This window comes from Parasteatoda tepidariorum, chromosome 9 (genome assembly GCF_982258835.1).
Source record: "Parasteatoda tepidariorum strain Cologne lab strain chromosome 9, Ptep-v5.0, whole genome shotgun sequence".
Lineage (NCBI taxonomy): Eukaryota > Metazoa > Arthropoda > Arachnida > Araneae > Theridiidae > Parasteatoda > Parasteatoda tepidariorum.
In genome coordinates, this window is record NC_141763.1 from 49,674,799 (window position 1) to 49,701,558 (window position 26,760).

The window sequence follows — 26,760 nt, forward strand, 5'->3', positions numbered from 1 at the left end:
GGGCGACAGATATCTGTGTGGCCTAAGGATTCCTAACGAGCATCAAATATTCTCAAAATTAACTGTTCATTCACTGGAAAATTTAGTGTTTATTCAATTTAAGAACTGTTCCTTCACTTGGTTATCTTACTACTTATTATTTAAACCACCAAAAGCTTAAAACAATATAATGTAAGTTTTCTAAATTTTTTTTACATAATTTGCATTTAATAACAAATATGTCGACATGCATTTAATAACAAATACGTCATTTAGCTAAAATTAAAAATTTTGAAATTTTTATGATTTTTTTTTAAAGCAAGCTAAGCTTAAGTATTCCTTCACTGGTTAGTTTACCCTATAAGATTTTGAGAAATTTGCGATGTTGTGAGAGATGCTTAAAAATTTTGACTACGCATTTTTATTAATATTTATAAAATATATATTCAAGAAATTGATGAATATTTTATTCCAAATTTATTCATTCGTATGTATATTATTGAAATTTTATCAGTTATTGAGAAAAAAAACTAAAAATTAAAAAATAATCACATTAAAGAAGCACAATCTGTTGTATAATCATATTCTATCAGAAGCATGCTTTTATAAAACTCCACATTCTCTGAATAAAATGTATTTTATTCAATAAAATGTTTTATTCAAATTTCTTTACTAAATTGCAAATAGAATTTAAGACGACTAAAAAAGAAACATCGTATTTTATAGCTTAAAAAAATAAAAATGAAAAGATAAGCAAACGATTATTAGCGAAAAAAATATGAATGAAATTTTATGCTAAGCGCGTGAAGTCAAGTTCCTCGCAAGTTTATCACATTTTAATATTAATCGCCCCATTTAATCATTTCTTCATTGTCGCCAAATTATTTTTTTAAAAATAATTAATTTTAATTTTTCTCAGCTTCTAATAAATAAAAACAGTTGAAACTTTAGATTTTTCAATTGAAAAATACGTAGATTAATATGGTATAAAAAAATTCATACCTTATAATTCAAAAATTTTTCATCCTTAATTTAATTAAATAATAAAAAATAATTAACAATTATTAAAGATTATTTTTTTCGTGAAATTATCTTTGGGTAAATGAGTTTTATGACTGGGTGAAATTTTCTTCGAATTGCTTTATTAGTTTTTAAAATATGACTAAAAACGTAAAAAGTGAAATTAACATTAAGGGGTACGAACTTTGGATCGCTCTCCTGACCAAACTATGGGGACCATATTTCCCAGATTGCGGCTACCCCCTATATTTTGAAGGTTAAAAATCCAAATATGTAAGAAAAAATATATGTTTATTCAGAGAAAGTACGTTTTTGTGTCTGATTTCGTAACTTAATTAATAGTTAGCACTAATTAATTAGCATATTTGAGGTCACCCCCAAGAACCATTAAGATTAACACTTAGTTCGTGAAAATCCGATCATTAGAACGAAAGTTATTCAGGGTGATATCTTTTTTTTTTTGCGGACTGTACATTGGAAATAAATAAAATTGTAAAAAAATTATTTTTGGTTTTTCTTTATCTAATAACGTAAAGCAACCGAAAAAGACAAATAATAATAATAAATAAATAAATAAAAATGAAATTATTCTAGCTGTATAAATTTTGCTTATATATGTCTTTCAGTTTTGTATATGATTTTGTAATGTTGCTCTGTATTAAAATAATGATTATTTACTTTTTTTTCAACCCGTACTTAGAACGGGTATCCAGCTAGTAATGTAATAAGATCAACTTTTTTTCATCCGCAATAATATTTCGAATTCATTATTTAGATAGCATATATTATTATACTGTTTCAAACAAAAGCGAAATTTATTCAAGAGAAAACCTCTAATCAATAACTTCTAAATTTCTGAAATAATATAAGAAATGAACTTATGAGGAAGTCGCAAGTAAAAAGTTTTTATTTGTCACTTCAACACGTGTATCCAAACTGTTATGTTTACATTTGCTTATACTCTTAATCTTACTGCTTCTTCTTACCTAAAAGAAGAAGAAAATTCTCGACAGCGCGTGATGTTAATAATTTATAGATGAATCAGATACGTCGCTGGAAGTATACACACGGCATCGAACTATTGCTATAAAAAACATACTTTTGCATGTTTCCTTTTGTCTCGACAAGAAGTGTTTCATATTCGCCGTTTTATTGATCACAGTGGTAATCCTTGTAACAGTACAAGGTCAAGGTGGTAGTCCTGGTTCTCCGGGAGCACCAGGTAGTCTAGGTTGCCCTGGTGGTCCAGGAGGCGCCGGTAGTGCAGGAGGCGCTGCTAGTCCAGGAGGCACTGGTGGCCAGGGAGGCATTGGTTTTCGTAGTGGTAGTTCAGATTGCCCTGGTGGTCCAGGAGGGGCTGGTACTCCTGGACCAGGTAGTCCAGGTAGCACTGTTGGTCCAGGAGGAGCCGAAGGTCCAGTAGGAGCTGTTGCTCCATTAGGCGCTGGTGGATTGATCATGCTACCCTTGTATCTAGAGTGTGCCACTTATAGTAAATTAATGCACGATATGTTTGAAGGTAAGTTATTTTAAATGCGCGTTAAAATGATTTTTGTATTGTTTAAGATTGGGACACTTTTAAAGTTTCAGTAAATAAAATAAAAAATAGCTTATTCCGTAGCGGCAACTTTTTTTATATAATAAGGTTGGTAGAATGCCAAATATAGATGTCATCATTGTGTAGAAGCCACTCTCAATCATGTCATGTAAAACTGGCTAATTGTTTTTAGAATGTAAAATATAGAAATATACCTTAACGGTTGCATTTAATGTAAGGATTTATGTAATGTAAAATTAGTTAATTGCTCTCGGAATACAAAACGCAAAATACATCACAATGTAAAATGGTTTAGTTGTTTGATCTATCTTAATTTTTATTTTAGCAATTTGGTTCTGACTAATTTTTTAAAAATAACTTAAATTTATGCATTAAAATAAAACAATAATAGATTTGATTCTGAAATAATATCAGATATTTTCTGAACATTATTGTATATTTCCAACTTAAGTTTGGCAACTATTCTGGAAATTTCATGAACAGTATTTCGAGCTCACGGAGTAGCTTATTTCCACACTTTCCTGACTCATTCAAGTTTAACGTCATATACAATGCGCGAAATAAAAACTGGACCACCCTGAATAGCTTTGATCTTTGAAGGTATTTTCACGTTCTGGGACTCAATGGTTAGAGGGGTGACCTAGTTAGTGCGGACGATGTTTTGTGTTACGAAATCAGGCACAAAATCGTACTTTCTCTAAATAAAATAGTTTTTTTTTCTCTCGATGAATGTGGATTTCCGACCCCCAAAATATAGGGGCTAGGAACAAGCTGGTATATATGGTCAGTTTTGTCAGGAGAGTGGTTGAAAGTTTGGACCCCTTACTGTTAATTTTGCTTTTTTGATTTCGCCATATCTCGAGAACGTTTCAGGAAAATTGAAAAAATTTAGCGCACAAATATAAAATTATTTTAACCACTGATAAATCCACGCAAAAAATGAATTTTAGTAAGCCTTTATCATTTTTTATTGTTTTATTAAATGACAAATTAGAAATTTTGAGCACAATTGGTCAAATATTTCCTGAGAAATCAGATTCTAAAAATACGACTTTTTCAAAATAAGATTTCTGATGAACTATTTGACCGACTTCGCTCAAATTTTGCTTTGTCCCTGAAAATTCCATTTTTTATAATGATGTAATAAACTACATTTCTTACAGTTTAATATATTATATTTAGATAAACGAATTTTATAAATTTTTGCAAAAATTTTCCAATTCGCTTAAAAAATTTCGAGATATTGTGAAATATGCGAAAAGTAAAATTAACATCAAGGATCCCAACTTTGGACCGCTATTCTGATCAAACTGTTGGGAACCTATTTTTGTGATTACGGGTAGCCCTTATATTTTATGAGTTTTAAATCATCGAAAAAAAGTTATACTTTCTCAGAGGAAATACGTTTTTGTGTCTAATTTCGTAACTTAAAATATCATTAATTATTCAGTATATTTGAGGGCTCCTCTTTGAACCATTAAGATTAAATTCTAGAACGTGAAGATTCGAACATTAGATCAAAAGTTAATCAGGGTGGCTCGTATTTTTGTTTTGCGCTCTATAGTGGGATAATGTGAAACATGTGTTTAAACATTTCATGACCTGTTACATTAGGTTTCCTAATTCTCCCTGGACTGGGAAAACAACTATGGTGGATGGAGCATCTTGCTACGATTTTACCCTCCACAATGGAGATTCATCAGCCTTTAATATTGTTTTTTTCCGCCTAAATATTAGTTAGAGATAATGTGCATGTTTGTTTGACCATTTTGACAAAAAATTTAAGTTATATATTATTAAGAGACAATAATTACGCATCTTATATTTATTTTGATATATTTATGTTATTTTTTGTACGTCTTAAATGATATATTACATTTAAAATACAGTAGCATGAATGCATGCTATAATCGTATGCTATAAAAGTACATTTTATTTTTCAGAAATGCGAAATGATAACAGAATTGGTCCAGAACAATGTCAATCAGGAAATCATACAGTGAGTTATAGTTATTCTATAAACATAATTACATTAATGAACGTAATAAATAAATCTAAACATAATAAATAAATCTAAACATAATAAATAAATCTAAACATAATAAATAAATCTAAACATAATAAATAAATCTAAACAGTTCTCATTTTAACATTTTCTATAAAAAGTCAGCTTTTAACCATTTTAGTTCAAGTGTTATCATTTGGTATAATTTTTGAGATGCAAAAATATTTGAATAATTGAAAAAGCATAAAAATTTTTGAATATTTTTCTTAAATTTATGTCTTACAATTTTACTTTACAGAAATAGTACACTGAGAAAAAATGCGTGGTTGAAACTTCCATAACACGGTAAATTTTCCGTGCCTTTTGCTCTATGGGAATACCTAAAAGTTCGGCAGTTTTTACCGTAGTTTCGATAATGATTTTGGCAAATTAACCATAAAACATGATTTCATAATGTATAATATATAATTCGGTAAATGTTGCAAAATATGATTATTTTATATCATGATACCTCAAAGCGTGGCAAAATAAAAAAATAAAAACATTAGGTTAAATTTACTTTTTAGTTTTGTATATTATACGAACTGTGTAGTAATAAGAACTATAATTTTAAAAACCAGAATTTTCGGTAAATCAAACCAAGCGAGCGGAAAAATTACCAAATGAATGGTTTAAATACCGTATATTTTGGGTTTATTAACTAGAATTATGGTTTTTATTCATTAGAAATGTCCTTACCATACAGTAAGGTAATTTTTTCAGACATTATTTCCCCTTTTTTTGTAGTATTAATAATGTAACCAAACTGCTTGTGTTACTGCTACACTGTACAAATCAGTTATTCTACAGATAATCTTGCTGATGTACAGATGTGCTAGGATGATTTCTTAAAATACCGTAACAAAGCAGTAACAAATTGCTTGTGCTACTGCTACTGTGTAGAAATGATTTATTCCACAAATTATCTTGCTAATGTGCAAATCAACTAGAGTGATTTCATAAAGTCCCACAAAATCGTAAAAATGTAACACATTTGACGTTATTTATTTTCTAAACTAGAATGATTTTGTGGAATGATATACAATATACAAAAAGTTGTTTCAATCTCAAGTGAAAAATTTAGCACGAAATCTCTCTATTAATCCAGTTTTTGAAGGTTTATAGAACATTTAACAGAGTTGTTTTATGAAATTAGTGAATAGAATATGATTCATTAAAGTTGAATTAATAAAGAAAACAAAGTATTTTTCAAATATTTATTTTTTGTAACACATTTTTCTAAAACAGAATAACCACGAACGGTCCTGTAACGCTTTTGCGATTTGTTTGCGTGTGATGTCCATTCAAAACATTTCATCATCAATTAAAAACTATGGATATTAAAAATTTCACTTAAATTTGGCTTTCTGCTTTCAAATAAATCAAGTTCAATAATTGTTTCAAAATGTATTGCCTTGCTTTCAAACTGTATTTCTCAGTATAATAAATAGTGCAAATTAGTACTTTAATTATAATATGCCAGTATTTATTCTTCACTAAGACTTAGATTGTAGTTGATTGCATTAATTGTATTAAACGAGTATTGTAGTTGTATTAAACGAGGAAATAATAAGTTATTAAGTTCATCCACTCTAGCCGCATAGCTTGTCCCATGTAGTGGTGCAAATGTCTACAAAAACAACCTTTTTTTATAAAACTTATTATTCAATAATCAGTTTTGTAATTCCAAATATAAACGAGAATGCAGGTAAACGTCCAAATTATTCTTAAGAAAACACTTTATGAGTTAAAAAAATATATTAAATAAGGTATTTTCATAAATTAGTGAAAAATGGCCGAATAGTCCCCTTTCCTCTATCAGGCTAATTCTAATGCGTAGAAACTTTTATTATTCGAAAAGCAGCTTTGCAAAAATGTCATTAAAAAAGATTTTACATTTTGTAATTTTTTAAACAGAAACGATAGTAAGTTTAATCATGAAATCAAATATAATTAATTAAAACAATTTTTTTAACTCTTCTCTGACGTCGCTTTCTACATATATCACATAACAGAATTAAAAATTCAATTTATTTTACAATTTTTAAAATTAAGCTTTAAAGTTATTTTTTCTTTTCGAATAGTAGAATAAAGGTACTTTTTTGTCATGTTCCTTAATTTTTTTTATGTATTTATTTATTTATTTTTCAGATATGCATGTCTGAAGATGTGGAAAAGGTTCGCTGTGCTGTAACTGAGCCAATGCCACAAGAATGTATGGATAATGAAAAAAGGTTTATTCGTCTCGGGGAAAATAATCACTCACCATGCCGGTTTTAATTACACAACTTTATTGAGACAAAACACATAGAGAACTAAAACTACATATACATAAAACAAAAATTAACATTTACTATTCACGTGACTTTATACTGCCATCTATATTTCATTTTGAAAACTACTTTAAGCATAAACATCCTCCCCCGCCATGAACCCTTAGGGGGTTCATAAAATGTTATACATTCATTCAAACTTTAATTTCAAAGACAAAGCTGCAATAAATCAATTACAGAAAATTTTAAGTTTAAGAATCTTCACACAAAACTAAATCAACTTTAAATGAAATATATGTGAATCGTAGACAAACAATAAACAAATTAACTATAACAAAAACAAAATTGATCTAATGAAATGCACTTACAGACAAATATCAACCATCATAAAATTTTGATTTAAAATGAAAGTTAAATTTGACTGAAAAATTAAAATTAACAGTTCAAAGTTCGTATGAGTTCAAAGTTTGTATTCTATAGGCAGTGGGCAAAGTTTAACAATAGGACGTTTTAACTCACCATTTGCAGTTTTCAACCTTACCACTCTGATTTTACCATCTGCTCCAGGATAAGTCTCTAGCACACGTCCCAACTTCCACTTCAGTGGAGGTAAATCATCTTCTTTGATTAGCACCAGTTCATTTACAGCAAGATTTTTCTTTACTTGGAGCCATTTCGGTCGCCTTTGAAGAGTGGAAAGATAGTCAGTTGACCACTGTTTCCAAAATTGTTGTTTCATTTTTTGCATTAACCTCCATCGTTGTAAAGGTGTAATCACTTCCTTTGAAAGATCAGAATCCGGTACTGATGTCAATGAAGTACCAATAAGGAAATGACCAGGCGTCAATGCCTCACAATCAGCAGGATCATCCGACAGAGGGGTAAGTGGCCTAGAATTAAGGCAAGCTTCTACTTCAGCAATCAGGGTTAGGAATTCTTCGTAGGTGAGGATCTGTTCACCGACAGTTTTTTTAAGGTGTGACTTCATAGATTTAACAGTAGATTCCCACAATCCTCCATGATGAGGTGCCGCAGGAGGATTGAATTTCCAAATGATATTATCCTTTGCAAGATAGCCTTGAAAACCTTCATCTGAAGAAAGTGATGCAATCAGGCGTTTCAACTCTCTATACGCACCAACATAATTTGTCCCACAGTCACTGTGTATCTGATCAGGTTTTCCACGTCGAGATGTAAATCTTCTTAAAGAAGCTAGGAAGGCATCAGAAGTCAGATCACTTACAAGTTCTAAGTGAACTGCTTTTGTGGATAAACACGCAAATAAACAAACATAGCATTTCATAGTCTTCACACCTCTTCCTTTTCTGGACTTCACTTGGAAAGGACCGGCATAATCAGTTCCAACAATGGAGAAAACTCGGGAAGGTGTTACTCTTACTGAAGGTAAATCAGACATAAATTGTGTCAAAATTCTAGCATTTTGACGATGACATTTTACACAACTGGAGATAGTCTTTCTGACAAGATTCTTGACACCAATTATCCAATATTCTTGCGTTAATGCTGATAATGTCATTTGAATAGTTCCATGTAGATGGCTTTCATGAAAATATCTCACAATTATCGTTGATAAATGACGACCTTTTGGGAGAAGTATTGGATGTTTTCGACGGTCAGAAAGATTGGAATTCTTCAATCTTCCACCAACTCGGAGCAGTCCCGATGAGTCAAGAAAGGGTGCCAAAGGCAACAGATTGCTATTTTTTGGGAGTGTCTTCTCTTTATGCAGATATTCTATTTCAGTACCAAAAGCATATTCTTGAACTATCTTCAGCAGAGATTTTCTAGAATTTTGAATCTCTGCAGTTGTTAAACAACCACTAATCTTTGCAGCTGGAAACTTGCAATTTAAAATAAATCTTCTACACCAGGCAAATACTCTTTGCAATTAAGTCCATGACGAAATTTTATTTATGACGTTCATAAAATCAGGCTGGCTTTCTTCCTTGCAATCATTCATATTAATGTTCATGGGCTTGATTCGTTTCTCAATACGAACTTCATCGTCCAAGTGTTCGCTATTCCAAGAGCTAAAACCTTTACCATTATTCCATTCTGACTCTTCAAGTCTCAGCCAAGGAGGTCCATGCCTGTATTTATCTCCTTCTTTCAATTCGCTTGCATTGCACCCACGTGTCAGCAAATCAGCAGGATTATCGATACCACAGCAATGTCTCCAATTTTCTGGTTCAGTTTTCGCTTGAACTTCCATTACTCTGTTCCCTACAAAGGGTTTCCAATTGCTAGCACACCCCTTGATCCAATGTAAAGTCACCATGGAATCACTCCATAAATAATAATTGTTCGTTATGTGGAAAACACTTCTCAAGGAGTCTAGCACTCTTGCACCAAGGACAGCGGATAAAAGCTCTAGTCTCGGTAACGTAATTTTCCTAACAGGTGCAACTCGAGCTTTTGCAAGGACAAAGCTAACTTCATACTGTCCTAATTCATTGATGTATCTGAGGTAAGCTATAGTACCGAAAGCTAATTCACTGGCATCGCAGAAAATATGTATCAGAAAATCGATGTTCTCTCGACTAGACCTAGGAAAGTACCAACGAGGTATAATAATGTCTTCCAGTTTCGGAACTTCAAATGTCCATTTCTTCCATTTTCTTCTCAAATCATTAGGTAACTCATCATACCATCCAAGTCCTCTTTGCCAAGTAACTTGCAACAATATCTTTGCTCGAATCGTGAATGCAGCTATAAACCCGATAGGGTCAAAAATCATGCATGATAGTTGCAAAATGGCACGCTTCGTGCAAATAGTACTTGAGAGAGAACAGTTTATGGAAGATAAATCCAATTTCAGTTCATCTTTCACGGTGTCCCATATGACACCTAGTACCTTAATAGGAATCAAACTATTTTTGGAAGGTTCTTCGAATTTCGTTTCTTGCCAATATTGCGACAGTTCGATGCTGTTAGTTTTAAAGGCACGTAAGTTCATGTTGGCAGACATAAGAATGTTCTTTGTGTCGTTACACAGTTCAATAGCGTCTTCTAAATTATTCACACTTGTAATTAAATCATCGACATAGAGGCAATCGTTTAACGCCGCGTATGCTAACTCGTGTGACCCTTTAAATTTCTCAATATGGTGCTTAACTGTAGCGGCTAATAAAAATGGCAAAGACTTAACCCCGAACGCAACTGTAGTGTTCCGAAAAATCTTAATCTCACTTGGCGGCATCTGATCAAACCAAAGAAAGCGCTGACAATCTCTATCGTTTTTATTTAAACAAATGCGCAAAAACGCTTTCTCAATATCTGCTATAATTCCAATAAAATTCTGGCGAAACTGCAAAAGAAGATTTAACAAATTAGGGTTAAGATTTGGACCTGCCTCTAAATTATCATTCAATGAATAACAATTTTTGTCTTTAGAAGATGCATCGAATACAATGCGTAGTTTTGCACGCGATTCCTCTTTATCCCTTCTGATAACTGGATGATGAGGCATGTAATACATATGGTCTGACGAAATCCCTTTCTCAATAGTAATAGGTTCAATTACACCCGATTTTAACTGTTCTCTAAACACTTCATTATTTTCCTGAAAGAGAGCCTGATCTTTCTCAAAACGGGTAGTCAAACTCCAGAGCCTCCTCTTAGCATTCGAAAAATTATCAGAAAGATTCATGTTTTCCCTAAAAGGCAACCTAACCACATATTTTCCATTTTAAAATTTTATTTCATTTTCAAAGCGTCGCAAAATTTCCATATCATCAGTTAAAATGTTATTATCATCCTTCCCAATAAACAAATTATCCATTTCCCAAAGTTTCCTTAAATTAGCATTTAAATCACCATCTGAATTCGTAACATTTTTTCTTTCCGAAATACAAACGTTAACTGATTGAGTTCTTAAATTCATAGATTGCGTAACTCCACTAATACAATAACCGAATAAAGTTTCAATACAATAAAGCCCTTTAGAAAATTCTAATTTATTTCCGGTATAAAATTTCCACATTAAATCGCATCCCAATAAAATGTGAATTTTCTCTTTTCCCTCAAAAGAAAACAATTCTTCAGATGATAAATTTAATTCCTTTAACATTCTTTTAATCATATCATTCGGAGCCTGCACGTGGCAATGAGAAATACAATCAGTAATAAATAATTCTACTTTCGCGCATCTGCTTGGATTATTTATATGAGATAGGTTAACTGTCGTGACCCCGAAATCTTTTTGAATTGGGTTATTTCCAAATGTATATACTTCTAATCGCTCAGTTCGAGAAATCAATAAATTAAGACTATCTGCTAATTCCTTCGTAATCATAAAGCATTAAAATATTTTTAGAATTACATTTTTTATTTGGATTACGCGCAGTTACAGAACACGTCGGCAAAATTATACTCTTGTTTTGACTATTGGCCTTATGCGCAATACTAGAAATAATTGATTCAGGATTTTGAGGCGCGGCTGCTGGCTCCTCATTTCGCTTTTCTGAGTGATTTGTTATTATCGGTTTCTCTTTCCCAAAACAAAACAGTTCGTTATGATTTTGACTCATACATTTTTTACATCGAACATTTTCCTGGCATTCTACACTCAAATGACCTTTACATAAGCATTTAAAGCAGCGACCTTCTCTTTTTAATTTAGACCTTTTCTCAAAAAGTGATAATAAGCGACAATTTATAGAATCGTGTCCCTTAAAACAAAATATGCATTTTTTATCTCTTATGATAGTAGTTAAAGCGGAAGTGTGCGGATTATTTCTTTTCGCGTATGATTCGTTTGCCGAACGATGATATGGAGGGGAATAATCAATTTTTGGTTGTGTTAGCTGTAATGACGATTCTCTCGATTCTAATTCGATTTTGATAAACTTCATTAATTCATTTACAAACTGACCTTTAGATTCTTTTATTTTGTTATATCCCAAACTAACATCAGGAGGTAATAGTTTTAGAATTATGGGACACAAAATCTGGCCATACGAACCAGATGCGACCTTCAAACTTTCAAGGGAACGAATATTAATTTCAAGTTGATCATATAAATTTCGAAACGCTCTCAAATTAGAAGAGTTTTTCACGGGTTCTAAATTAAGGAGTTTAGTCATGTGACCATTAATTACAAGATCCTCTCGTCCAAATCTATCAGATATTAATTTTATGCATTTGTCATAATTAGAATCTGTCAAACAAAAACCCTTAATAGAATTTAATGCCAAACCACCCAACGAATTTTTTAAGTAATGGAATTTTTCGACATTTGATAATTCGGTATTTTTATGCACTGCATCTTCAAATTGGGCCCAAAATTCAAGCCATAAACAGGGGTCTCCAAAATATATAGGCAAAGTTAATTTCGGTAAAGAAATCAATTTTTTGTGTTCTATCATGGGAGTTCTATTTAATGAACTTAGAGGTAAATTTTCGTGACTAGAAACCGATTGCGTTTCTTCATTAATTTTATCAATTTTTCGTTTAAATTTACTTTTCCATTTTAAAATTTTCTCCGAATATTCATCAACCGAAATTATTTCCCATTCAATTTCGTCAACGGAAATAAATGCCTCTATCTTCATGTTAAGTTTTACAAGCTCATATTCTTTTTCAATCAATTGATCGTATAAGGTTTTTAGTTCTTCATTTTTATTCTCATCATCTAAATTTTCATCTTTATAACAGGATTCTATTTTATTAAGCAGTTTAGTCGTTAATGCTCTATATGTTGTTCTCTTTTGAATGGTTTTTTTCTTCGAGTTTTCATCAATTTCATCTGTCTCATTATCACTGACCGACATGGTTATTCAAATTCAATTCTAAAGTTCCCAAATTCAAAATTCAATTCTATTCAAGTTTCAAACAAATTCAAAAATCAAAGTCACTTACATGAGTCATCCACATCTGCCCACGTAATGGCGCCACAAATGAAAAAAGGTTTATTCGTCTCGGGGAAAATAATCACTCACCATGCCGGTTTTAATTACACAACTTTATTGAGACAAAACACATAGAGAACTAAAACTACATATACATAAAGCAAAAATTAACATTTACTATTCACGTGACTTTATACTGCCATCTATATTTCATTTTGAAAACTACTTTAACATGAACAGATAAGATTATGGAATTTGTACAAGGAAATTCATGTAACGGAACGGAAGTTTGATGAGATCGAAATTTAAATTGTAAATATAACTGTTGCCACATTTTATGATGAAACATGAAATGTCGGAAAAATAAATATATTCAATTATAAAGTTCTGCATTTTTTTATAAAAAATTTGTTTCAATAACACACTTTTAATGTTTAAAACTTCAAAAAGAATTCATTAATTTAATGTTTCTGATAAGTAGCTGAATTTCTTACTGAAAAGTTAGAATTTCGATTTAAAAATTTTTCAGAATTATATCGCTTCTTTCTGAGGAAAGTTTTTTCTAATTGAATTGGTTAAAATTAGGGATGGATCAGATTATAAACGGTCATTTATACAACTGAGTAGTTAAATACATTATTTTCGCTTATTAAAAATAATTTTTTCTTAAAATAAAACGCCTATTTGATTTAATTCGGATACAAAACCACGAATATTTTGTGTAAAAAAATATATTTAACTTCATCGTTACTTTAAATGGTACAATAAAATTTTATATATCTAAAAATTCAAACAGGCTAAAACTATCACAAGTTAATATATTAGTTATGACAAAAGAATAACTTAAATATAATGCTAAGCAAAACACTTTTAATTTAATTGTACCCTAATCATTTCATCAGCAGTCAAAATATTACACAATGAATATTGCAAAAATTTCAGAAAATTGAGCAACCTTGTTTAAATTGACCACAGTGCTGACGTAAAATGGTAAATGGATCATTGGTTATTGTCCAATTGCTGTCGAGCTAACCGTGTGAGGTTTTTGCGATTATTCTCTCCTTGTAGCGCAAAGACAGGTTTACTCCATTACAAAGTTCTCCACGAAGGCCAGTTTTTCACAGTTCTTGATCTGGGAGTTACTTTGTCGTCGCACGTGGTAAGGGACACTTCTCTATTATGACCCGTCTAGGAGCACAAGAAGGAACAGTTCATAGTAGGATTGCACCCTAAGCATTGTATGACGGCAACTCTGGGCATGGATTCTAATGAAATTTTAATTTTAACTTTACCATGGAATCATATCTTTGCATACGATCTGTGTATGTTGATAAAATACTACATTATTCATTAGTTTTGATTTTTCATCTGTAATATAAAATGTGCTTGTGATTCTCTCTCTTATAACTCTTTGTTCTAGTGTTCTGAAATTAGGACAGAGGTGTAAAGGATTAATTATAGTTCATGATCCGAACAATTGTTAAAAAATTTCAATTGATCATTTGGTACAGACGTTTAAAAAATGATATTTCCCCATATCAATTAGCCCTTATAAATGAAATTTCAGACGATTTTGTTTATTAAATATTTTAAAGATAACATCGGGATTGTTTGCTAGCTTATAGCTTTCATAAATAGTTTTTATTATTTAAAAAAAATAGTTTATTGCAATTTTTTAAATGTTTAGTTGTTTTTTATTCTTTATGTCTCAATTATTAACAAGAACGTGGTAGTATAAGTGGACTACCTCCCCGAATGAGTATTCCTAAAGTAATCTGAAACCACGTATTTATTTATTATAATTTTTTTTTTGACTGTTTGAAACGTATTACTGTGAAACGAAATTATTTTGAATTAATGCTAATTTAAATTAAATAAATTAGATACTGAAACGCAAAATTAATGGAGAAATAATTTTTTTTGTTTAGAAGAAAAGAAACAACTTGTAATACTTTTTTCGACGCCAATGATGCTTATTTAATTTTGATAATGAGTACTAGCTGAAATTAAAAAATAAGCTATTGACTAAAATGCAAAATGAGAAATTTAATTTATTCGTCTAAGAGAAAGGTAAAAAATCGTTGTGTTATTACTGACAATGATGCTTAATTAAATTTGGTGAAGGCAATATTGGTATCATGATTATTGGTGTAGTTTTATTATAGATACCGTTGAAAGGAGTTTTTCATTGCCCTACGAATTATCCTAAGCATTTAACTAAACCACCTTTTTGTGGTACATTTTGGTGATTGTGAGTCTTCTTCGTTCAATAGCATTTGTATTTGAACCGACCGAACTCTAAGGGTAGTAGTACTGTGTGTGTAGGGGTCAGGAAACTGGCCTTGCATCAGAAAGCTTCTGGGTTCGAATCCCAGGCATGGCATGGATGTTCTTTCATTCTCCATACTATCTGTCCATCCTGTGGGTGCATCGTTGGCCCACCTAATATGGTGCCAATGAAAGAGCTAACAAATCTGCCCCGTAAATGTCTGTATAGACGAAATGTTAACACAGGTGTACAGTCCGCAAAAAAAAAAAGATATCACCCTGAATAACTTTCGTTCTAATGATCCGATTTTCACGAACTAAGTGTCAATCTTAATGGTTCCTGGAGGTGACCTCAAATATGCTAATTAATTAGTGCAAACTATTAATTAAGTTACGAAATCAGACACAAAAACGTACTTTCTCTGAATAAACATATATTTTTTTTTTACATATTTGGAATCTAGACACTTGAATTAGGGGGGTAGACAAAATTTTAAAACAATTGGGTCGTAAATTGGGTTGCAATAAAGGTTTATATATTTGGCGATAGTCCAGAAAATCGCCAAAAAAAGTCGCCTGCGCAAATAAATATTTTAAGATAACCCTTGACTGATTCAAAAGAGAAACGCTTAATTTTACTAGGTTGCTAGGCAACCAATTTCTGACTGTAAAAAAATTGAAATAATGTTTTGTGATTGCTCTGAGAGGTTTAATTAATAGTTAATAGAAAACACCTCGAAGTTTCTAGGCAATAGACAATTTTTAAGTTCATTTATGTCCAAAAAGCAAAAAAAAAAAAAATAAATAAATAAAATAAAAAATTATTTTAATCTCTTTGGAAAAGAAAATTTGAATCGATTTATAAGTTTTCAGAATTTAAATACATGAACTTTTTATCTGATATTATTTAGATTATGCTATTTTTGCTATGTTTATTCGAGGATTTCATACTAAAATCAAATTAACATAACTTATAATAGCTATATACAAAATTTTAGGGATAATGATTTTTACAGCTTTAATCGAGTCTTCTAGGCATGAAAGTTTGAAGAAAAAAAAGTGCATGAAAAATAAAATGTAGATTGTATAGTAATTCTAATGCACATTCACAAGGTTTTCTGTAATTTACGATTTCTTTTTTCTATAACTCAATGAATTGCTGAATGTTTAGTGGCATTTTAAAAACATTGAAATATGTTATGTTTAAGAATAAGATATTGAAATAATATGTTGCATATTGTATGATTCATTGTTTAAAAAATTGCTTCATTTTGCTAGATATTTACGTTACATGGTTTTCTTTGGATAAAGATGATTAGCAAATAGCATCCACATGTTTCGATACATTCTGAAACTTACATTCGCAAATTCACCATAAAATGTCGCACAGCATATTCTTCAATTACGATAAGCTACATTTACCACCAAATACTGCTACTATGATTATTTTTGTTATATATATATATATATATATATATATATATATATATATATATATATATATATATATATATATATATATATATATATATATATGATACTCTCTTTTTAAACAGAGCTCGTAAGGCCCTTAAGATACTGAAATGGGGGCACGAAAACTTAAAAGATTTTTTTTTTCCTAATGCCCGCCTGATTTAACATCAGTCAATTCAGGCATCTACAGGCCGGCAGATATCTGTGTGGCCTAAGGATTCCTAACGAGCATCAAACATTCTCAAAATTAAGTGTTCATTCACTGGAAAATTTAGTGTTTATTCAATTTAAGAACTGTTCCTTCACTTGGTTATCTTACTACTTATTATTTAAACCACCAAAAGCTTAAAACAATATTATGTAAGTTATCTAAATTTTTTTTACATAATTTGCATTTAATAACAAATATGTCGACATGCATTTAATAACAAATACGTCATTTAGCTAAAATTACAAATTTTGAAATTTTTATGATTTTTTTTTAAAGACAAGCTAAGCTTAAGTATTCCTTCACTGGTTAGTTTATCCTATAAGATTTTGAGAAATTTGCGATGTTGTGAGAGATGCTTAAAAATGTTGACTGCGTATTTTTATTAATATTTATAAAATATATATTCAAGAAATTGATGAATATTTTATTCCAAATTTATTCATTCGTATGTATATTATTGAAATTTTATCAGTTATTGAGAAAAAATAAATAAAAAATAATCACATTAAAGAAGCACAATCTGTTGTATAATCATATTCTATCAGAAGCACGCTTTTATAAAACTCCACATTCTCTGAATAAAATGTATTTTATTCAATAAAATGTTTTATTCAAATTTCTTTACTAAATTGCAAATAGAATTTTAGACGACTAAAGAAGAAACATCGTATTTTATAGCTTAAAAAAATAAAAATTAAAAGATAAGCAAACGATTATTAGCGAAAAAAATATGAATGAAATTTTATGCTAGGCGCGCGAAGTCAAGTTCCTCGCAAGTTTATCACATTTTAATATTAATCGCTCCATTTAATCATTTCTTCATTGTCGCCAAATTATTTTTTTTAAAATAATTAATTTTAATTTTTCTCATCTTCTAATAAATAAAAACAGTTGAAACTTTAGATTTTTCAATTGAAAAATATGTAGATTAATATGGTATAAAAAAATTCATACCTTATAATTCAAAAATTTTTCATCCTTAATTTAATTAAATAATAAAAAATAATTAACAATTATTAAAAATTATTTTTTTCGCGAAATTATCTTTGGGTAAATGAGTTTTATGACTGGGTGAAATTTTCTTCGAATTGCTTTATTAGTTTTTAAAATATGACTAAAAACGTGAAAAGTGAAATTAACATTAAGGGGTACGAACTTTGGATCGCTCTCCTGACCAAACTATGGGGACCATATTTCCCTGATTGCGGCTACCCCCTATATTTTGAAGGTTAAGAATCCAAATATGTAAGAAAAAATATATGTTTATTCAGAGAAAGTACGTTTTTGTGTCTGATTTCGTAACTTAATTAATAGTTAGCACTAATTAATTAGCATATTTGAGGTCACCCCTAGGAACCATTAAGATTAACACTTAGTTCGTGAAAATCCGATCATTAGAACGAAAGTTATTCAGGGTGATATCTTTTTTTTTTTGCCGACTGTACATTGGAAATAAATAAAATTTTAAAAAAATTATTTTAGGTTTTCTTTATCTAATAACACAAAGCAACCGAGAAGGACAAATAATAAAAATAAATAAATAAATAAAAATGAAATTATTTTAGCTGTATTAATGGTGTTTGTATATGTCGTTTAGTTTTGTACATGATTCTGTAATGGTGTTCAGTATTAAATTAATGATTATTCAATTTTTTTTCAATCCGTAATAATAACGGGCATCCAGTTAGTAATGTAATAAGATCAAATTTTTCTCATCGGCAATAATATTTCGAACTCATTATTTAGATAGCATATATTATTATATTACTGTTTCAAACTCACGCGAAATTTATTCAGGAGAAAACCTGATCAATAACTTCTAAATTTCAGATATAAGATAAGATTTGAACTTATGAGGAAGTCGCAAGTAAGAAGTTTTTATTTGTCACTTCAACACGTGTATTCAACTATTATCCAACTATTATCATTTGCTTATACTCTTAATCTTACTGCTTCCTCTTACGCAAAAGAAGAAGAAAATTTTCTACAGCGCGTGTCTAGAAGGTTACTGATAACGTGTTGTTTCGACAGCGCGTGTTGCTAATAATTTATAGATGTATCAGATACGCTGCAGGAAGTCGGACACGGAATCGAACGATTGTTATAAAAAGCATACTTTTGCATGTTTCCTTCTGCTTCGACATGAAGTGTTTCATATTTACCGTTTTATTGATCACAGTGGTGATCCTTGTAACAGTACAAGGTCAAGGTGGTAGTCCTGGTTCTCCTGGAGCACCAGGTACTTCAGGATGCCCTGCTGGCCCAGGAGGGGCCGGTAGTCCAGGAGGCACTGGTGGCCCAGGAGGCACTGGTGGTCCAGGAGGCACTGGGGGCCAGGGAGGAACTGGTTTTCCAAATTGCCCTGGTGGACCAGGAGGGGCCGGTGGACCAGGAGGTGCAGGTGGTCCAAGAGGAGGTGGTGGTATAGGAGGCTATGGTGGAAGAGGAGGCCCTGGTTCTCCACCTGGAAGTTCTGGCCCTCCTGGACCACCAGGTAGTTCAGGTAGCCCTGTTGGTCCAGGAGGCTCCGAAGGTCCAATAGGAACTGCTGCTCCAGGAGGCACTGGTGGAATGATCATGCTACCCTTGTATCCAGAGTGTGCAACTTATGGTAAATTAATGCACGATATGTTTAAAGGTAAGTTATTTTAAATGAGTGTTAAAATTTTTGGAAATTTTAAATATTGGAATACTTTTAAAGTTTCAGTAAATAAAATAAGAAATAGCTTATTATGTAGCAGCTACTGATTTTTATGTAATATGGTTGGTAGAATGCAAAATATAGATCTCATCATTGTGTTGAAGCCACTGTTAATCATGTATTGAAAAAATGATAAATTGTTTTTAGAATGTAAAACAGAGAATTATACCTATGTAACGGTTGCATTTAATGTAAAGAATATTGTAATGTAAAATTAGTTAATTGTTGGCGGAATACAAAACGCAAAATACATCACGATAGTGAAATGGTTTAGTTGTTTGATCCACCTTAATTTTTATTTTAGCTATTTGGTTCTGACTAATTTTTTAAATATAATTTAATCTTATGTATTAAAATAAAACAATAATAGATTCGATTCTGAACGAATATATGATATTTTTTGAGCATTATTGTATGTTTCCAACTAAAGTTTGGCAACAATTCTGGAAATAGTAATGGCAAGGACAGTGGTTCGAGATCACGGAGTAGTTTATTTCTACCCATTCCTGTCTCATTCAAATTTAATGTCACGTACAATGCGCAAAATAAAAACTAGACCACCCTGAATAGCTTTTGATCGAATGAAGGTATTCTCACGTTCTAGAACTCTATGGTTAGAGGGGTGACCTAATTAGTGCAGACGATGTTTTGAGTTACGACATCAGCCACGAAATCGTACTTTCTCTAAATAAACATAGTTACTTTTTCTCTCGATGAATGGGTACTTGCGAACCCCAAAATATAGGGATATATGGTTAGTTTGGTCAGGAGAGTGGTCGAAAGTTTGGACCCTTTACTGATAATTTTTCTTTTTTGATTTCGCCATATCTCGAGAACTTTTTAAGAAAATTAAAAAATTTTGCACACAAATATAAAATTAATTTAACTACTGATAAGTCCAATTTTGTTTTATTAAATATACAATAAAATAATATATAATATTAAATATATAATAAAAAATTGGATTGTAAATTATGCAATTTTTGACATTATTTTAAAGAATGTATTTTTACACAGCAAATTAGAAAGTTTGAGCCCAATTAGTCAGATAGTTCCTGAAAAATCAAATTCTAAAAATACGACTTTTTCAAAATAAGATTTCTGATAAACTATTTGACCGATTTCGCTCAAATTTCGCTTTGTCCTTTAAAATAATTTTATAATCATGTAATAAACTACTAATCTTACAGTTTAATATATTATATTTAAATTAACTAATTTTATAAATTTGTGCAAAAAATTTTCAATTCGCTTAAAAATTTTTCGAGATATTGTGAAATACGCAAAAAGTAAAATTAACATAAAGGGGTTCAAACTTTGGACAGCTCTCCTGGTCAAGCTATTGGGACCCTAATTCTGAGATTACGGTTAGCCCTTACATTTTATAAGTTTGAAATCCGAATTCGTCGAAAAAATGTTACGCTTATTCAGAGAAAGTACGTTTTTGCGTCTAATTTCGTAACTTAAAATATCGTTAATTATTCAGCATATTTGAGGTCACCCCTTTGAACCATTAATATTAAATTCTAGAACGTGAAGATTCGATCATTAGATCAAATGTTAATTAGGGTGTAAGACATATGTTTATACATTTCATGACCTGTTACATTACGCTTCCTAATTCTCCCTGCACTGGATAAACAACTATGGTGGATTGAGCATCCTGCTATGATTTTACCTTCCACAATGGTGATTCACCAGGCATTAATAATGCTTTTTTACCCGCCTAAATAATACTTAAAAAAGTTTGGCTACGTATTCGACAACTTTTTATGCTCGGTATCTTTATACTCTTTGTAGTGACTTATAGAACATCAACACTATTTTAGATAATCTATGTTGGAGTCACAAGAAATAAAAAGACAATCAATGATTTATATTCTTTTTTCGAAAAAAATAGTATTCTTAGTAAATAATCAGCTGTTTTGCATTAAATAATTTTAAACAGTCGAATGTTTTTAATTTCTTAACAAGGCTTAATTCTTAGGTAGCAGACAATAATTGATTTTTATAAAAACTTGACAATAATTTAAAAAAGAACTTTACTTTAAGGAAAAACTAAATTAAAGTACTAAAAAAAATGATTAATATATTGATGAGGAAATAATAAACGTAGTAGGGTAAAGAATAAGATTTTTAAAAATGTAAAAATTTAGTTAAATAGTTGGTAAAATAGTTCTGCGAAACATTTCCGGACAGGTGATTAAAAAATTACTTTTAAGACGATATATAAGATGTTGAGAAATTTGCGATGATATGAGATATGCTTAAATATGTCTATTACGTATATCTATTAATGTTTATAAAAAATATGTTCACGAAATTGATAAATATTTTATTCCAAATCTATTCATACGTATGTATGTTATTGAAATTTCATCAGTTATTGAGAAAAAAAAACTAAAAATTTTTAAATAATCACATTAAATAAGCACAATCTCGTGTATAATCATATTCTATCAGAAGCATGCTTTTATAAAATTCGACATTCGTTGAATAAAATGTTTTTTATTCAATAAAATGCTTTATTCAAATTTCTTTACTAAATTGCGAATAGATTTTTAGACGACTAAAACATAAACATCGTATTTTATAGTTTTAAAAAAATAAAATTAAAAAGATTAGCAAACGATTAATAGCGAAAAAAATATGAATGAAATTTTACGCTACGTGCGCTTAGTCAAGTTCCTCGTAAGTTTATCACATTATAATATTAATCACCCCATTTAATTATTTCTTTATTGTCGCCAAATTATTTTTTTTAAATAATCAATTTTAATTTTCCTCATCTTCTAATAAATAAAAACAGTTGAAACTTTAGATTTTTCAATTGAAAAATATGTAGATTAATATGGCATAAAAAAATCCATATTTTGAAGATAAGGAGTCCAAATATCAAAAATATATATATATATGTTTATTCAGAGAAAGTACGTTTTTGTGTCTGATTTCGTAACTTAATTAATAGTTATCGCCAATTGATTAGGTCACCCCCAGGAACCATTAAGATTGTGATAAGAACCATTCGTGAAAATCCTATCATTAGAACGAAAGTTATTTAGGGGGATATTTTTTTTTTGCGGACTGCACATTGGAAGGAAATAAAATTATAAAAAAAATATTTTAGGTTTTTCTTTATCTAATAACGTAAAGCAACCGAAAAGGACAAATAATAATAATAAATAAAAAAATAAAAATGAAATTATTCTAGCTGTATTAATTGTATTTAAATATGTCTTTCAGTTTTGTACCTAATTTTGTAATGCTGTCCTGTATTAAATTAATGATTATTTACTTTTTTTTCAATCCGTAATAATAACGGGCATCCAGCTAGTAATGTAATAAGATCAATTTTTTTTTAATCGGCAATAATATTTCGAACTCATTATTTAGATAGCATATATTATTATATTACTGTTTCAAACTCACGCGGAATTTATTTAGGAGAAAACATGATCAATAACTTCTAAATTTCTGAAATAATATAAGAAATGAACTTATCAGGAAGTCGTAAGTAAAAAGTTTTAATCTGTCACTTCAACACGTGTATCCAACTATTATCATTTGCTTATACTCTTAATCTTACTGCTTCCTCTTACGCAAAAGAAGAAGAAAATTTTCAACAGCGCATGTCTAGAAGGTTACTGATAACGTGTTGTTTCGACAGCGCGTGTTGCTAATAATTTATAGATGTATCAGATACGCTGCAGGAAGTATACACACGGAATCGAACGATTGTTATAAAAAGCATACTTTTGTATGTTTCTTTCTGCTTCGACATGAAGTGGTTCATATTTACCGTTTTATTGATCACAGTGGTAATCCTTGTAACAGTACAAGGTCAAGGTGGTAGTCCTGGTTCTCCTGGAGCACCAGGTAATCCAGGTTGCCCTGCTGGCCCAGGAGGGGCCGGTAGTCCAGGAGGCGCTGGTGGCCCAGGAGGCACTGGTGGTTCAGGAGGCACTGGGGGCCAGGGAGGAACTGGTTTTCCTAATTGCCCTGGTGGACCAGGAGGGGCCGGTGGACCAGGAGGTGCAGGTGGTCCAAGAGGAGGTGGTGGAACAGGAGGCGGAGGTGGAGGAGGAGGCCCTGGTTCTCCACCTGGAAGTCCTGGTACTCCTGGACCACCAGGTAGTCCAGGTAGCCCTGTTGGTCCAGGAGGCTCCGGAGGTCCAATAGGAGCTGCTGCTCCAGGAGGCACTGGTGGAATGATCATGCTACCCTTGTATCCAGAGTGTGCCACTTATGGTAAATTAATGCACGATATGTTTAAAGGTAAGTTATTTTAAATGAGTGTTAAAATTATTTTTGCACTGTTTAATATTGGAACACTTTTAAAGTTTCAGTAAATAAAATGAGAAATAGCTTATTATGTAGCAGCTACTGATTTTAATGTAATATGGTTGGTAGAATGCAAAATATAGATCTCATCATTGTGTAGAAGCCACTGTTAATCATGTATTGTAAAAATGATTAATTGTTTTCAAAATGTAAAACATAGAATTATACCTATGTAACGGTTGCATTTAATGTAAAGAATTCTGTAATGTAAAATTAGTTAATTGTTGGCGGAATACAAAACGCAAAATACATCACGATAGTAAAATAGTTTAGTTGTTTGATCCACTTTAAGTTTTATTTTAGCTATTTGGTAATTTAATCTTATGTATTAAAATAAACCAATAATAGATTTGATTCTGAAATAATATCAGATATTTGTTGAACATATATTATTGTATGTTTCCAACTTAAGTTTGGCAACTATTCTGGAAATCGTAATGACAAGGACAGTTGTTCGAGCTCATAGAGTAGCTTATTTCTACACATTCCTGACTCATTCAAGTTTAATGTTATGTACAATGCTCAAAATAAAATCTGGACCACCCTGAATAGCTTTCGATTTAATGAAGGTACTTTCACGTTCTTGGACTCTATAGTTAGAAGGGTGACCTAATTAGTGCAGACGATGTTTTGAGTTACGAAATCAGGCACGAAGCAGTACTTTCTTTAAATAAATATAGTTATTTTTTTCTGAATGAATGAAGATTTTCGACCCTCAAAATATAGGGGCTACGTTAGGATATATGCTTAATTTGGTCAGAGGAGTGGGCGAAAGTTTGAACCCCTAACTGTTAATTTTCATTTTTTGATTTCGCCATATCTCGAGATCTTTTTAAGTAAATTGAAAATATTTTGTCCAAAAATATAAAATTAATTTAACCACAGATAATTCCACCCAAAAAATGAATTTCGGTAAGCCTTTTTTATTTTTTATTGTTTTACTAAAAAGCAATGGAAAAAAAATTGGATTGTAAATTATGCAATTTTTGACAATTAAATAAATTTAAATTATACAACTTTCATTTTAAAGAATGTATTTTTACACGACAAATTAGAAATTTTGAGCACAATTGGTCAAATAGTTCCTGAGAAATCAAATTCTGAAAATACAAATTTTTCAGAATAAGATTTCTGATAAACTATTTGACCGATTTCGCTCAAATTTTGCTTGGTCCCTTAAAATTAAATTTTTTTTAAAATGATGTAATAAACTACACATCTTGCAGTTTACTATATTATATTTAAATAAACGAATTTTATAAATTTGTGCGAAAATTTTTCAATTCGCTTAAAAAAATTTCTCGAGATATTGGGAAATACGCAAAAAGTAAAATTAATGTAAAGTGGTTCGAACTTTGGACCACCCTCCTGGTCAAGCAATTGGGACCCTATTTCTGAGATTTCGGACAGTCCCTTCTGGGGGGGGGGGGTCGGAATCGAATTCGTCGAGAAAAAGTTATATTTATTCAGTGAAAATACGTTTTGGTGTCTAAATTTCGTAACTTAAAATATTATTTATTATTCGACGTATTTGAGCTCAGCGCTTTGAACTATTAAGAGTAAATTCTAGAACGTGAAGATTCGATCATTAAATCAAAAGTTACTTAGGGGGGCTCGTTTTTTTGTTTTGCACGCTGTAGTGGGATAATGTAAAGCATGCGTTTATACATTTCATGACCTGTTACATTAGGCTTCCTAATTCATTCTCTCTGGACTGGGTAAATAACTATGGTGAATAGAGCATCTTGCTGCTATTTTACCTTCCACAATGCTTTTTTTTCCACCTAAATATTAGTTAGAGATAATGTGTATGTTTCTTTGACTATTTTGACAAAAAATTTTAAGTTGTATAACTTAAAATTTTTACATTTATGAGAAAATAATAAAATAAATAACCTTTCACTTAAAATTTTTGCATTTTAAGAGAAAATATTAAAACCTCTTACATTTATTTTGACATATTTATAGTATTTTTAGTAAGCCTTAAATGATATATTACATTTAAAATACAGTAGCATGAATGCATGCTATAATCGTATGCTATAAAAGTATATTTTATTTTTCAGAAATGCGGAATGATAACAGAATTGGTCCAGAGCAGTGTCAATCAGGAAATCATACAGTGAGTTATAGTTATTCAATAAACGTAATTACATTAATGAACGTAATAAATAAATCTAAGCATAATAAATAAATCTAAGCAGTTCTTATTTTAACGTTTTCTATAAACTTTATAACGTTTTCTAATAACGTTTCTTGCAATTTCAGTTGACGCTAAAGAGACTGAGAGAAAGAAAGCGTTTTTGAGGCTACCAGAATACGGTAAAATTTACCGTGATACTTGCTCTATGAGAATACCAAAAAGCTCGGTAGTTTTTACCGCAGCGTTTCGATAATGATTTCTGAAAAAATAACAATAAAATATGATTTCATAATGTATAATACATAATTCGGTAAATGTTGCAAAATATGATTATTTTATATCATGATACCTCAAAGCGTGGCAAAATAAAAAAATAAAAACATTCGATTAAATTTACTTTTTAGTTTTATATATTCTGCGAACTGTGTAGTCATAAGAATAATAATGTTAAAAACCAGAATTTTCGGTAAATCAAACCAAACGCGCGGTAAAATTACCAAATGAACGGTTTAAATACCGTATATTTTGGTTTTATTAACTAGAATTATGGTTTTTATTCATTAGAAATGTCCTTACCATACAGTAAGGTAATTTTTTCAGACATTATTTCCCCTTTTTTTGTAGTATTAATAATGTAACCAAACCGCTTGTGTTACTGCTACACTGTACAAATCAGTTATTCTACAGATAATCTTGCTGATGTGCAGATTTACTAGGATGATTTCTTAAAATATCGCAACAAAGCAGTAACAAATTGCTTGTGTTAATGCTACTGTGTAGAAATGATTTATTCTACAAATTATCTTGCTAATGTGCAAATCAACTTGAGTGATTTCTTAAAGTCCCAAAAATTCGTAAAAATGTAACACATTTGACGTT

At 30.6% G+C, this 26,760-nt stretch overlaps 1 protein-coding gene across 5 annotated transcripts in view; it reads left to right on the forward strand.

Moving 5' to 3' along the window:
* LOC122268318 (uncharacterized) overlaps positions 1-26,760 on the forward strand; it is a 138,204-nt gene that overhangs the window by 34,571 nt on the left and 76,873 nt on the right. Inside the window, exons 2-3 of one of the 5 annotated variants that reach the window (XM_087151767.1) lie at positions 4,501-4,556; positions 6,753-7,434. In XM_087151767.1, coding sequence (XP_087007893.1) covers positions 4,501-4,556; positions 6,753-6,881 — 185 coding nt within the window. In that variant the 3' untranslated portion in view covers positions 6,882-7,434. Of the gene's footprint in view, positions 1-4,500; positions 4,557-6,752; positions 7,435-18,574; positions 19,335-20,908; positions 23,673-25,804; positions 25,861-26,760 lie in introns of those variants that run through there. The other 4 variants (XM_087151763.1, XM_087151762.1, XM_087151770.1 and 1 more) reach the window with 4 other exon arrangements.